Below are 15426 nucleotides of genomic sequence, written 5' to 3' on the forward strand. Positions count from 1 at the left end.
GATTTCACATTCATTTATCATTCAAATCACTCACCCGGGAATTTATACGTGCCTAGTCACCCTTACGACGTAAGGTCAACAGAGTACCGAGTTTCGACCTGGAACACGTGGTCGCAAGCCACGGTTCTTACCCAGAAAAACTTGTATCTCCGATATCATTATTCATAAGCCATATCATTTTCATAATCAATATATAATCATTTATCAAGCCATGGCATTAAACTTCATTTAACATTCTCATCTCCTTCATATAACTCATCATTTTACCTCTTACCTCATCCCCAAGAAATCTTATTTTCCTAGCTTCAACTAGCTACTGGACTTAGTACTATACCTTAAGTCTAAAAGGAAGGAAAATGGAGGTTTAGAAGTGAAACTCTGGTTTAAAACACCAAAAATCCAGTTTTGCAGCAAGCAGAAGTCACGCGTTCGCGTGGGCCACGCGCACGCGTGGTGAGAATAGTATGTCACGCGTACGTGTGAGTCATGCGTACGCGTGGATGTATGTTTTTCCAAAAAAATGGCAGAATTCCCAAAAAGCTGCTAAAACCCAGTTTTGGTATCCTGTAAACATAGTTTTCACCCTAAATTTCAATCGTTCATAACTTTCTCTACAAAATTATATTTTTCACAAAATATATATTGTTCAAAAGTTTGCAAAACCGCCTTTCATTTGAAACAAATCACATTTCCATCCAAAATTTGAGGAGCAAGTTATGGACTTCCAAAGTTCATCAAAACCCACTTTTTACCAAATTACTTCCAAACCTCATTTTCACCAAATTCATATTCCTCATTCATAAAACCTACATACTCATAACATATCAAGCCCATTTCATTAACAACCACTCCTAAATTACCTTTAACTAATTCAACAAGCCATAACCACCAATATATATCAACATATATTACATATATGAGCAACCCTTCATTAACATATATCAACCCTTCACATATATTAACCCTTCAACACATATATCAACCTTTTATTAACATATATCAACCAAATTCCATTAACATATATCAACATCATCATCAACCCTTCATTAATAATTTCAAGAACACATATTCAATACCAACAACTCATGCTCATAAATTCCAACACTAGCTCAATTTCAAGAACACATATTCAATAATCTCAACAACTTATGCTCATAAATTCCAATACAAGTACAACCATAAATTTATCCAATATCTCCACAAAGCTAATCATTTAATGCATTTAACCATTTCAACTTAACATATGGTTCTCTAGCCTAAGTTTTCACAACACCTTAAATGTTAAACGCGCGAAACTTAAACCATACCTTGGCCGATCACTTTATTCAATTCAAGGCAGCCTCACAAGTTAGAACTAAGCCCCTCAAGCTCAAAGAAACCAGTCACAATCTAAGCTTCAATCACCAACAAGCCTCCAAATACTCACTTTTCAATTCCAATGCATGTATATGAACTTAATTCATACCTAATACACATATATATTCCAAATTCAGATTTTACTTAATGGAATCAAAATTGAATTAAAGTTTAGGGAATCCTTATCGCTCCCACACGCGTAGCAACTCAAACCCAGTAAGCTCCACAAGCTAAATCGAACCTAGAACACCAAATTGGCAGAATCCTACTATAGGGTTTCAATTTCAAGAATAGAAAAGGGGATAGCAATTCTGAAACTAAAATGGAGCTTAATGGTGAAATTGATCTTATAGAAATGTAGAGCTCGATCCACCGGACGTGTGGTCGCAAATGGTACAGCAATCGGAGCCCAGATGAGGAAGTTACGGTGGATTGATGGTGGCGTTAGGTTATGTTTCTTTCCCCTTTCACCATGGCATGCTTTCAGCGTTGTGCTGAATGAAGGAGGAGAAGAGGGTTTTCTCTTCTTAATTAATGGGCTGCTTGTTGGGCTTGGGCCCATTTTTGGATCCGGTTCAACCGGTTTGGCTCATTCGGTCCAATCTTGGGCCAAAATCTTTGAAATTAGTATCAAAATTTTTGTTTTGATGAGCTCTATCCTAATTTAATATAAAATTCACATTTTCAATTTGCTTTATTATAATTTAATTTATTGACTAACTATTTGCTAGTTTTATGGGGTTTAAATCCTACCCACCTAATTAGGAATTTTGCCCTCAAAATTCAGATTCAATTATCTGAAAGGAGGTCTGGCTAGTCCTTCCACCTGTCCGATTTGAGTTCTTAAGTGTATTTCCCACTTCTAGTTCCATTTTTTGCATCTTCTACTAACGTAACTTCTACTCTACCTAGCTACTTGGCAATGTTATCTTATTATATATCCTAATCGAGGTTACTCGAAGCGTTAGGTACTTCCTCAGTTGCACTAGTTCAAGTTCTAATACGTGATTGACATTAGAGGTGTACTCCTAAAACTGAGATGTGTTACATAGTACCAGTTTGGAAGATATGGGGGTAGAGTTACCTGATATGCCACTGGGCTAATTTTCTTCAGAATCCGAAAAAGTCCATCCTTGCCATTAACCCAGGTCCTAAAACACTTTGGTTTCAATCCCTTCATCTTGACTCACTCATTGATTCCAGCTTGTTAAGGTAACCTTCTTGAGTTCAGGACATCCTTGGTTTGTGTAATTCTTTTGTCGGCTTTTCATAGTGAGATTGTTAACTCGAATTTGCATAGTTCTTCTCCGTTGTCTCGGCTATTAAATTCAGGAACTAAGGTATTCGATGCTCTAGTTTTTATCAATACAGGAGCATTTAGCGCTCTGTAAATCTCCATCTTCTATTCTAGTGCTCGACAGTCTATTACGAAACTGATAATTACTCTTCCTTACTTCCGATGTAGAACCTTCAATGGTTGCCGCATTCCAAATGATTTCTGGTGGTCCCCCTTTACTTTCTCTTGCGTCAACACGGCATCACATGCATTGCCACTTTATTCTTTATTTCTGATTACCCAAAAACATCTTCTTTGATTCATGGTACGCCTTGGCAGTTCCAAGGTAAATTCAAAAATCCTTTCTCGTAAGTTTTGGACAATAATTTCTCGTCCCAACTTCTGATTTTGGACACATAACTCTCTCTTGGTATCTTCTTGATTCAACAGGCTTCAATACTCTTAGTAGCTCCTTATTACCAGTACTGCACTCCCTAAGTCCTTGATTCTATGATTTCTATTTCGGCATTTGCATTAGGCATATAAACCTCTTCTTAATTCCCTTTTGTTTACCAGACTTTGATATCTTTGGCGGCTCCTTATTGTTTCGTTACGCGTCCCGTATCTCATCGTTACTATGTTGTAAACTGGCAATGGATTTAGTCCGACACTTCCAACCACACTCTCACTCTCCAACTTAGAACTTTAACTCTTCTAACATATTCTCCTTTGAATTAACGTTCAAGAATCCCTTAGAAACTTCTTGCTTAGGGCGTCTACTACGATCTCACGATGTCGCTTCAGCACGCATCTTAAGTCCTCCAATAATGCATCGTAGCAATTCCCTAAACGATTCATTAGGCTCAAGTGATACAAGCATTGGCATAAAGATCAATCTTCTTTTTATGGTTTGAAGGTTTCCATCGTATCCTGATATTTTATTCATACGGTGCACCTCGTTGCATCTATTTAGTCACTAGCGATACGATCGGCGAGGATTAAGGCTCTAAGATCCCTAGTAATGTCGCTGGTTCATTTTCGTGTTCAAAAGTCTTACTCTAAAGGATTGACACTCTAATAGTTGCATCTAAGAGTTATGCGCGACGCAGAATCCAGTACGAGTTGATTTTTCAAAGAAATGTTATGTTCAAAGGGACGTACGAGTAGCACGAACAGTGTTCACAAGAATTCAAAAGAAAGTCCTGCATACGGTTAACTGGAGTTGTACATAACTAATGGAATGCATACGAAAGGAAACCTAATTGCATCTCAGGGAAGAAGTTTGAATCAAAGCTTGAATAGAAAGAAGAGGACAGGTCGAATTAAATAGATTCTAGTTGGCTTTAAAGGAATGCGAGTTTCCATAAGAGAGCAATTCCACGTACCGCAGGTTTCCAGGATTGCAGGATTACATGATTATATTAGGGCGAAGTCAGGCTTATTCCAAAAGAGACAAACTTTATACGAGTAAGGAATAAAATAAGAAGAACGATGAATTAGACTTTTACAAGAGAAGATTCAAGATAGAGTTTTCAACATAAGCTATAAGAGAAAGATTAGATCAAGTTGTGAAGATTAGTTGGCATGCTTTCGCAAAGAAACACTTAATTAAATGATTCTCCCTTCCAATACTCCCTTCAACTCGGTCCTGAGTTCTACTGATTATAATGATGTCTTCACTTGTGGTACAATCAACTCTGATCTGGCTTTCGGCACTAAGTCTATCTCAAACTCACGTTCTCTCTAAGGTGGAAATCCTGGCACATCTTTAAGAATGGTCTCGAAAACTCTCTCTCATATAGGAATTTGGTCTCACCTTGACTCGTCTCTTAATCCATTAGCAACTAAAGGTTGAATCCGCTCTGTTCCTCTTTCTCGAGGTCATAACGTCACTGGATTTCAAACGGCAACTCCTCATAGCTCTCGACAATTCCAATTTCTTAGGTATAATCCACACTGCTTCCACTACATCATTCTGGTTCTTATCTATCAAGAACCTAGCCACTCCTCTAAGTTAGCTAAGTATCACTCTATCTCGACAACTAATAGTCTTCGACTAACTATCGGCTCAGACTCCACAATCATCAAAACTTGTCATGCTTCACAAATGGATATTACATATCAATGATATGCAAGGTAGCAAACAAACTCAACTGCTAGTTCATGGTTACCTCGGGTCTGAGAATCAATTTTGACTGCATCCCGACGTTTCCTGTGTGGGCAGTCTCGAGCTATATGTCCCGACTTCCCGCACTTGTAACATACGCCTAATCCGACCCTGCATAGTCTGTTTGGATGGTACTTCTTGCATCTTGGGCACCTTAAGTCATCCGGTTGAGTACTAGTTTGCCCTTCTGAGTTTGGATTCGGACGGTTGTTGTTCCTTCGGTCATTGTTCCAGCGCTGGGAATGTGAAGTGGCAAAATTATTCTTTTTGAAATTTTGACTCCTAGGTGTAATATGTCCCTTTTTCTTTGTGAAGGGTTCCTGGCGATTATTCCTTGCGACCTTAGTCCTCCTTGAGCTCTCCCCCATTGCCTGACCCGTGTTAACTTGCTCCGGATAACCCACTGAAACTCCTGTATTCGGAACATTATGTCCACCTTCATATTCATTACCACCATCATTGCCAGTTTCAACTTGTGGTTCCATCCCATCCATCACTCGGATGGTCGCAGAAGCAACAGCACCAATGGCAGCGACAATACTCGTCATTGCGGTCACGATATCGGTCAAACTATCTACCAGTATGGTTACCTCATGAACTCTCCGTCCTCGACCTCGATTGCACTCACGACCGCGCCCACGAGATGCCATTTGGTTCCTGTTCATACCAAACAAGTAATATCAAGGTGATCAATCTTAATATCTCAAGTCCAGAATTTCAAAGTCCCAAATGCAAGCTCATGAGCATTCATGCCACATATATCAGTTAGATACCCTAAATAGCATGTACAGACACCCAGAGTATGCCCAGAAGCATAGTCAGTCCGTCCCTTAGGCTTCACAGGAACGAACCGCTCTGATACCAAAATGCAACACCCTACTACACAGAGTTTTACGCTTAAGTCGTAGAACAGAGGTAGTGTGGTGTTACGGACCTCTACAAAGTAAAATATATACATATAATAGTGGAAAAGATAATATACTAGAAGCCTTGAAAAACGGGTAAAACAAATTCGCAAAATGAAAAGTGCAACGCTCGAGGAATAGAATTACTTGCGTGCTAAGAAACTTGAAAGGTAATGATAAAGATAAGCAAGAGAGTAAAGGAAAGTCAAGAAAACAACATAACTAGCTCCTGACTCAGCCTGCGAAGCCAAGGCTGGCCGGAGGATATTTACATATATATATAAGTATCCAAAATACAGAAATAGGACCCTAGCTCTGCTGTAACCTCTATGAGGAATAAAATAATCAAGTTTCTTGGAGAGTAAGCTAAGTACATAGGTACATATATATATATACAATCATAAAACCCAAAATAACCCAAGGACTACTCCGCTTCAAAGATCCAGACGCCTAGCGAGGAGCCTCTCGACTTGCATCTGAAAACAACAATACAGTATGGGATGAGAACCGGAGGTTTTCAATATGGTAAAGGTGCCACACGTATAATAAATAAGGTCCTGGGAATGCTAGAGGCAATCTTAGAACTCCGTCGTACAATTGTAAAACTTAATTACTAAATAGAAGCCATAAATAGGGGTAGAAAATCTAGACCTTCCTAAACTTACTCAATTTTAAACCTAACATAACACCAACCCACTTCACCCTTTCTTCCGTCCCTCCATAATCCATAATTCAGCAGAGACAAGCAACCAAACAAGTTCACGCACAAGTAATAAGCAGATAGTGCAAGTAGCAAGTATAACAGGTAGTAGGAGGTATATATTAGGCAAACCCAGGAAATGCAGAGCAATCAAAACAAACAAATGCACATGATGTATGCATATCCTATGGCTGATGAGGCTCATCTGTCGGTTATCCAGCCAACCCAACAAGTCCAAAAACCTTAGACTGTCCCCCGTCGTGCATCCCCATGAGTCTATGCATAGATTTCACATTCATTTATCATTCAAATCACTCAATGGGGGCTATCCATACCCGGGAATTTATACGTGCCCGGTCACTCTTACGACGTAAGGTCAACAGAGTATCAAGTTTCGACTTGGAACATGTGGTGGCATGCCACGGTTCTTACCCAGGAAAACTCGTATCTCCGATATCATTATTCATAAGCCATATCATTTTCATAATCAATATATAATCATTTATCAAGCCATGGCATTAAACTTCATTTAACATTCTCATCTCCTTCATATAACTCATCATTTTACCTCTTACTTCATCCCCAAGTTATCTTATTTTCCTAGTTTCAACTAGCTACTGGACTTAGCACTATACCTTAAGTCTAAAAGGAAGGAAAATGAAGGTTTAGAAGTGAAACTCTGGTTTAAAACACCAAAAATCCAGTTTTGCAGCAAGCAGAAGTCACGCGTGCGCGTGGCGTGGTGAGAATAGTACGTCACGTGTACGCGAGATCATGCACATTGGCTTCTCACGTGCACGCATGGCTACTCGCGCATACGTCGTTTAAAATGCCACGCCACGTGTACGCATGGGCCACGCGTACGCGTGGATGTACGTTTTTCCAAAAAAATGGCAGAATTCCCAGAAAGTTGCTAAAACCCAGTTTTGGTATACTGTAAACACAGTTTTCACCCTAAATTTCAATCATTCATAACTTTCTCTACAAAATTCCGTTTTTCACAAAATATATATCGTTCAAAAGTTTGCAAAACCGCCTTTCATTTGAAACAAATCACATTTCCATCCAAAATTTGAGAAGCAAGTTATGGACTTCCAAAGTTCATCAAAACCCACTTTTTACCAAATTACTTCCAAACCTCATTTTCACCAAATTCATATTCCTCATTCATAAAACCTGCATACTCATAACATATCAAGCCCATTTCATTAACAACCACTCCTAAATTATCTTTAACTAATTCAACAAGCCATAACCACCAATATATATCAACATATATTACATATATGAGCAACCCTTCATTAACATATATCAACCATTCACATATATTAACCCTTCAACACATATATCAACCTTTTATTAACATATATCAACCAAATTCCATTAACATATATCAACATCATCATCAACCCTTCATTAATAATTTCAAGAACACATATTCAATACCAACAACTCATGCTCATAAATTCCAACACTAGCTCAATTTCAAGAACACATATTCAATAATCTCAACAACTTATGCTCATAAATTCCAATACAAGTACAACCATAAATTTATCCAATATCTCCACAAAGCTAATCATTTAATGCATTTAACCATTTCAACTTAACATATGGTTCTCTAGCCTAAGTTTTCACAACACCTTAAATGTTAAACGCGCGAAACTTAAACCATACCTTGGCCGATCACTTTATTCAATTCAAGGCAGCCTCACAAGTTAGAACTAAGCCCCTCAAGCTCAAAGAAACCAGTCACAATCTAAGCTTCAATCACCAACAAGCCTCCAAATACTCACTTTTCAATTCCAATGCATGTATATGAACTTAATTCATACCTAATACACATATATATTCCAAATTCAGATTTTACTTAATGGAATCAAAATTGAATTAAAGTTTAGGGAATCCTTATCGCTCCCACACGCGTAGCAACTCAAACCTAGTAAGCTCCGCAAGCTAAATCGAACCTAGAACACCAAATTAGTCAATTACATTTTCATCCCTAAAATTTTAATAATTAATCAAATTAGTTCTTATATAATTTTTTTATTTTTTCTTGATAATATTAAATTTGAAATAATTTTTGATACTACTAATTTTAATAGAAATGTAATTGACAAACAAAATATTAGTAGTTGTATCTTTTCTTCTTAAAAATATTTTCAATAAAATTATTTCTCTCCTTTAATTCTTCTCAAAATCTCTCTTATTCTTTTCTATTCTAAAATCTTTTTCTTACATTATTACATTTTGCTAGAATATATATATACTCAAAATAAAAATGTATATATTTGTTAACCTAAACAAAGTTATATGCTCAAAATCAAAATTTATATATGTTAACCTAAACAAAGTTATACCACTATTTTTTTCTAGTACATCTTTTTTTTTTCATTACGGTATTACTTACATATAGAATGTAATGGTAGTGATATTAAAAGTCAAAATTCAAGAAGATCCACAAATTTTGCTTCAATTTCAAACTTTGCAAACTATTAAAAATTTGTTGCTTAATTATTATTATTATTATTATTATTATTATTATTATATATGCTAAACGAATTGCTTCTTAAGCGTACTACATGCAAAGATCATAATAAATTTTTGTGTGTTTCATATGTTTGAGATAGATTATATAATTTTTCTTTTAATATCACTACCATTACATCCTATATGTAAGTAATACCGTAATAAAAAAAAAAAGATGTAGTAGAAAAAAATAGTGGTATAACTTTGTTTAGGTTAACATACATAAATTTTGATTTTGAGTATATATATATATATATATATATATATATATATATATATATATATATTCCAGCAAAATGTAATAATATAAGAAAAAAGTTTTAGAATAGAAAAAATAAGAGATTTTGAAAAGAATTAAAGGAGAGAGATAATTTTATTGAAAAAATTTTTAAGAAAAGATACAATTACTAATTTTTTGTTTGTCAATTACATTTCTATTAAAATTAGTAGTATCAAAAAATATTTTAAATTTAATATTATCAAGAAAAAATAAAAATAAATTATATAAGGACTAATTTGATTAATTTTTAAAATTTTAGGGATGAAAATGACTTACGTCTTAACTTTCAAGAGCTATTTTGATTCTAAATAACTTTTTTACATGTCAACTGACACGTGACATGCCACGTGTTACTGATATGACACGTGGCGTGCCAGGTGTCACTGATCTCACACGTCAACCAATCATCTTGTGATACGTGGTATTAACCCACCACGTCGTTATCATGCCACGTGGCACTTAACGTAACACGTCATCATCCAACTGACGGAAGGACTAATGTGACCAAGTCGTATATCTTTCAGGGACGATTTCAATTAATTTTGTCTTTCGAGGACCAAAATGAAAATCGAAATATCTTTCAGAGATGATTTTGACTATTAACTCTAATAATTAAACTTCTTCAGTGACGACACGTTGCCGGACTTAGTAGAGAAGTAAAAAAATTCCAAAATTCATCAGACGGCAATTTTCTCGCTTCTAATATTTTTTAAAAGAAAGTTTGTATTATCATTGAACATCTAAATGGACAACAAGATTACATACATTATCAGGAGCGTGCCAATTTGAGGGCCAAAAAACATGCAGAAGCTTCCACCTCCATGGGTTATCATGACATTTTGATCAAACTAAATTTGGATCCCTGAGAAGCTAAAGAAATAAAACTATATAATATTGTTTTATGAGTTTTTTTTTTTTTTTTTTTTTGCATTATCTATATAACAAATCTTATATAGTCATTCAATTAAATTCATATTTGTAAATTATTTTTTAAATAATAAATTTAAAAATTAGTTATTTTTCTTAATACGATAATACATAATTAATTATTTGTGTTCATATTTGTAAATTATTTTTTAAATAATAAATTTAAAAATTAGTTATTTTTCTTAATACGATAATACATAATTAATTATTTGTGCAAAATTCTTTTACACGCACAGTTGAATAAAAATTAAATTCTTGTTTTATATAGTAATAATTGTCTAATATTTTTAAAATTGTTACATTATTTTAAAATTGATTACAAGATACATAAATCTATTTATAGTTTTACATTATATAAAAATAGATACCAAACTATTAGAAAGTGAAGTTTTGCCACGTTACTCCTTCTAATTGTGTCGTTATTTTTATTCTTGTTGCAATGAAAATCTAACTTTTTTGTTTAAAAAAAAAAACAGATTTTTGAAATTATACGTATACAAATCTATATGTTTGATTGTTTCTTTGTGTCTGCCTTGTGTTTTTGTTGACATTGTTGTTAGTCAATAGTTTTTATCACCGCGGTCTCTCTTGTCTTTTTTACCTTCATTATTTTTGTTTTTTTTTATTTTATTGTTTTTTTTTTATTTTATTTGCTATTTTTCGTTACCATGGATAATAAAGTCAAGTCCTTTTTGGCATCTTTTTAGCCTTGTATTTACTAATGAAAAGTTGTAGATAATAATAAAAAGTCATTCCAATGCTTAACTTACCACAATCCACAAAACTGAAAATCATATTAAAAAAAAGTACATTATTATGAGCTTGATTCTTGAAAGTCAATTTCTTTGTAAATGTATTGTTTTGATTTTCGGGGTTTACGGGCATTGTTTACCTTGATAGAGTATAACACATCAACATGTGTCCATATTTTTTTGGAAAGTATAGAGAAAGAACCATGTCATGATGCCCCGGATCAAAATAAATCTATGATATAGATTTGAATCACTACTAATGTATCCTCTCATAAGTAAAAGAGATTTAAAATTTTGTTCTATGATTTGCATATCCAAATCTAAGTCTACTGGTTGCACTATTCAACTATTGTCTGGCATGCAAAGACTTGAAAAAACAAATACAACACAACACCTTTGTCGTCTATGGTATTATTACAATTCAATTGAGTTATCGCCTAGTTCTTGATACTATGATTCATTGAATATGCTTGAACATCATATTAATTAACTATGATGCATCTTTATTGCAAAATGGTCAAAACATGTCTCTACCGCCACCTTTACTTGGTTCTTTAAATTTGTATTCATCAAGATAACAATGTACAGTTCACTCAAGCTATCTAATGAAGATTATTAATAAAAACAAAAACAACCCTTAATTAAAACACCTAACTGAGACTTAAGGTAAATAAATGCAAGCATGTGATTATTCTGCGCTGCAGAATTATCAATAGACTTCAACATGCCATTGTTTGTTCTTCTTAAGTTGTGAAAGTTTTTCTTCCCAATTTTCTCCTCTTTGCTCTGCAACCTTCTTCAGTGTATCTTGGATTCCAGGCATCATCCCCTTTAGACCACAGAAGTAAATGTGAGCTCCATTGTCGAGAAGTTTGAAGATCTCATCGCTATATTCCTTGATCTTATCCTGAACATACATCTTGCCTCCGCTCCTATTCTTCTGCTCTCTGCTGAGAGCTTTGTCATAGCGGAAGTTGTCCGGATAGTCCTTAAGGTATTTGGTGAATTCGTCATCATATAAAAGACTATCGATATTGGCAACACCAAGGAAGAGCCAGGCTAGTCCACCAAACTTGAATTTAGGAACTAACTCCATAAACATTCGGCGCAGATAGCCTCTAAATGGAGCAACACCAGTACCAGTTGCAATCATTATGTGTGTAGCATTTGGATCATCTTCAGGCAAAAGCATGATCTTCCCAGAGGGCCCTGCAAAAACCAATGTAGATAACTCAATTCTCAGTTTCAATTCTCAATCAACAAGAAGTTTTCACATACATTTGCAATTGCATTGTGACTCATGAGTCAATAGGCTAATGGAATCATCTTAAGTTTAGCTTACCAATCTGTTATACATCCTATAAAATAACTTTCATGACTATACCAAATATTCAGTCTATACCTAATGAAATAATTGTTTGTCATGTTAGTTGAAAACATTATATGATATACACTCATAACTTCTAATTGATTAACAACCAACCAAACAGAAGTCAAATAGTGCCATACATTTAGTAAAACAAGTCCCAACATCATAATGTGAGGTGTATATTATCGAATTAGTGAATTACCTTGATAAGCTATAGCTTTGCAAAGCTGTCAACACCATTGTGGATGGTGAAAATCGAAGTTGTGAATGAAAAATAAAAAGAAGGAACCTTTTATAACTTTGTGTTAATTTTTTAGCTTCTATTTATTGGTAGTATGGTTAGAGCATACATGTGCTTCACCAGTTATAGTGATATATTTGTAATCCCCAAATATTTCTAATGGGTTTGGGTTAATATGTGTCAACAATTATTTATTGAAACTTGTTTCTTCATGTAGTGACTATAATTTTACTTAGAATTCCCAGAATCTAGGTTTGCCCTATCAATATCTTCAGAGTGTTGATTATTCTTCCCTCAAAGCTGCTGAATTTTTTTCAGAGGATTCCAATTAGATCTATCTCATAAATCAGTAGGGCAACCTAGGGTAAAAATTGAATAACATATTACAACTAAGACATGCACGTTAATAATAAAGATATTTGAAATCCACCCAATTGAGGAAGGTACACGAAGGAGTTACGCTATTGCAATACAAATTGGTTCTGAGAATCTGTAAAATAAGAAGAGATTTTTCCCACCTGTGATTTTAATTTTGTCTCCAGGCTTGGAGTTGCACAAAAAGTTGCTGCAAACGCCTTGCTTAGATGGATCTTCCTTTCTAGTCTCAGAATCATAATAAACGGCACGACGCACACACAAGCTGGCGGTTTTACCATCAAAATTGTCTCCATACCTCGTCGAAGCAATTGAATATAGCCGAACATTATGGGAACTTCCAGGTTTCTTCGGATTTTCTCCTTGCCACCCATGTGTAAATTCTATTCATTAGTACCAAATCATTCTAAATCTTTTAAGATGTCCATTTTACATGCCAAAATTCAAGCATTGTGGACTGTCAACAGAAAAATAACTCAATGATACTGCTTACAGTGGAATGACACCATAACTCTGTCCTTCCCAGTAGGGAACATTGCCACCATGATCAATCACAATATGACATGTTTCACCAGGAGCCTTTGGGCCAACGAGTCTCTCAACGGAAACAATAGTTGCTGTGTATGGCTCTTTAGGCTTGTATATATTCAATGGAGGTTCATTAGCATCTTCCAATTCTAAAGGGGAGACTGTAACTTTGGGTACACTAGCTTGTTGCACCGACATGCATGTCACATGCCGACTTCTTAGTTGAGAGTTGTTTGCTTTCAGGTCGAAAGTTAAGACCAGTGCCCATGATTTATCCTGGAAGTTTAAGTTAGATACCTGCAAATCAAGAGCTGATTTTCTTTAGAAACATAAATTGTATATCTAAAATGACAAAAGTAAGTTTCAAACAAAATAAAGCCAACATAATTTATCACTCTAACAACTGCAATGTCATTACCCATTGGTTTCAAAAATCAAACTTGCTTCTTCGTTTTAAAGTATATGTTTATTTGGACAAAGTAATACATTAAAAATATTCATTTCTATAATTGTTCTGCCATGAGCTTCTAAAATCATCACTAATCAAAGCGAAATCTCACATATGTAAGGAACTTTTAAAACAAACTAAAGGCACGTAAATATAATAAGTGTTTCCAAAAGTCAAAGGCCAGAAAAATAATAAGGATCATAAGAAATATCAAACCTTAAGCGCAGTTCTTTTGAGAGACAAATCGTTGCCAAGAGGAACAGCCACAGCTACCTGCTAAAATCAGTGGCAAAAAACAATTCAGAACTTTTGTTCAACTATGAAAGACAAAATTAATAAACAACAAAGTTAAACATATGGTAAAAAATCCTTAGTTTCCTTTTAAAATGGCCTACTTCAGCTCAAATTTCCAAACTTCGATAGTCTACAAAGTTAGTTGTATTCACCCACAGCTCAAACCAGGTAGCAAAAGTAAATATAAAAGAGAAAACGGTCAAAATCAAATTTTGATTCCATTTGGAGTGACCCTTTTGCCTAAGATGGAGAAAACGAAGGTAATTGGTTAGTGAATTCATTACCTGTGACGCAATCAAATGAGCCATCACAAGATCAACAACAACAAATATAGGACCAGTAATCTCAGCAGCAACAGGAAGTGATTGGAGAAAGGAAAAGGGATTTAATAATAAATAAATATTTGATTAGATTTGAACAATGAAAAGTGGTAGATGAGTGTATTATCTAAGATTAATCAAATTTGAACTTGTAAAGTAAAGTTGGGTTTCGTGATCCTTTCGAGAATGGGAGAAGTCGTTGCTTCGTCACATTTTTGGCTCCTCAGAGTGTCACTCCCACCCTTTTGTGAGGGTAAACAGTAGGCTGTAGGAACCATAAACTAGGAATCAATATTCTAAAAATTGGACCGGTTCTTCTTGTGAAATCAACCAAACCAAATCAACTAAAATTTGATTGATTTGATTTGGTTTTCGATTTTTACACTGATTCAAACAAAATTTTTTTTTTCTACTTCTCTTATTAAACGGTTTTATATTTGAGCGTTGGTGTCCAGAGACTCACCTTCTACTTGCCGTGGGGCAAGTGAATAATCACTCTACATGATGTTGTATATCACCTTGGGCTGTGCGCTAATGGAGAACTCGTGCGTGGTTGCTTTCGTGACTTTAACACATGGTACGGGACCGGGGCCTGGAAGTTGGTTAAAAAGCTACTCGGTGCTAGGCCTCCTGTAGTCCACTAGCAGGGCGCACAGAGGAAGGAGTCTTTCTCCCTGAAGCTGACATGGCTTCCGGAGCGTGTACGGCAGATGCCGCCCGATACTGATGATCTAGCCACCCTCTGACAGTATGCGAGGTGCTACATACTGTTGATGATCGGGGGTTATTTGATGACTGATAAGTCCAATAATCAGGTTCATCTCCGTTGGCTCCCACTACTGGACGACTTTGAGAGGTGCTAATCTCTGTCATGGAGATCTGCGATGCTAGCATAGACATTCCATTTTTTATGCTCTGTGGTCCATCCCTCTACCACAGACATCGCCGGATGCACTCAT

General features: G+C 35.3%; 2 protein-coding genes across 3 annotated transcripts; both read right to left on the reverse strand.

Annotated features, from left to right (window-relative positions):
* Positions 1-4753: 4753 nt before the first annotated feature.
* LOC148562526 (uncharacterized) lies at positions 4754-5449 on the reverse strand. The gene has a single exon (XM_088490905.1). The coding sequence runs from the start codon at positions 5447-5449 to the stop codon at positions 4754-4756; it is 696 nt and encodes a 231-aa protein (XP_088347031.1).
* A 5925-nt stretch (positions 5450-11374) lies between these two features.
* On the reverse strand, positions 11375-14716 carry LOC107604790 (ferredoxin--NADP reductase, root isozyme, chloroplastic). Of its 2 annotated transcripts, none has more exons than XM_021104747.2 (5): positions 14432-14716; positions 14070-14126; positions 13374-13702; positions 13021-13244; positions 11375-12101 (listed from the first exon to the last, which is right to left on the reverse strand). In XM_021104747.2, exons 1-5 carry the CDS (start codon positions 14453-14455, stop codon positions 11602-11604), a joined length of 1134 nt encoding a protein of 377 aa, XP_020960406.1. In that variant the 5' UTR covers positions 14456-14716; the 3' UTR covers positions 11375-11601. The 2 variants fall into 2 exon arrangements, with proteins under 2 accessions (XP_020960406.1, XP_088347763.1); XM_088491637.1 differs by having other exon boundaries at positions 14070-14129; positions 14432-14606.
* Positions 14717-15426: the final 710 nt, after the last annotated feature.

Source organism: Arachis ipaensis, chromosome B6 (assembly GCF_059453495.1).
Source record: "Arachis ipaensis isolate K30076 ecotype BB chromosome B6, ASM5945349v1, whole genome shotgun sequence".
Taxonomy (NCBI): Eukaryota; Viridiplantae; Streptophyta; class Magnoliopsida; order Fabales; family Fabaceae; genus Arachis; species Arachis ipaensis.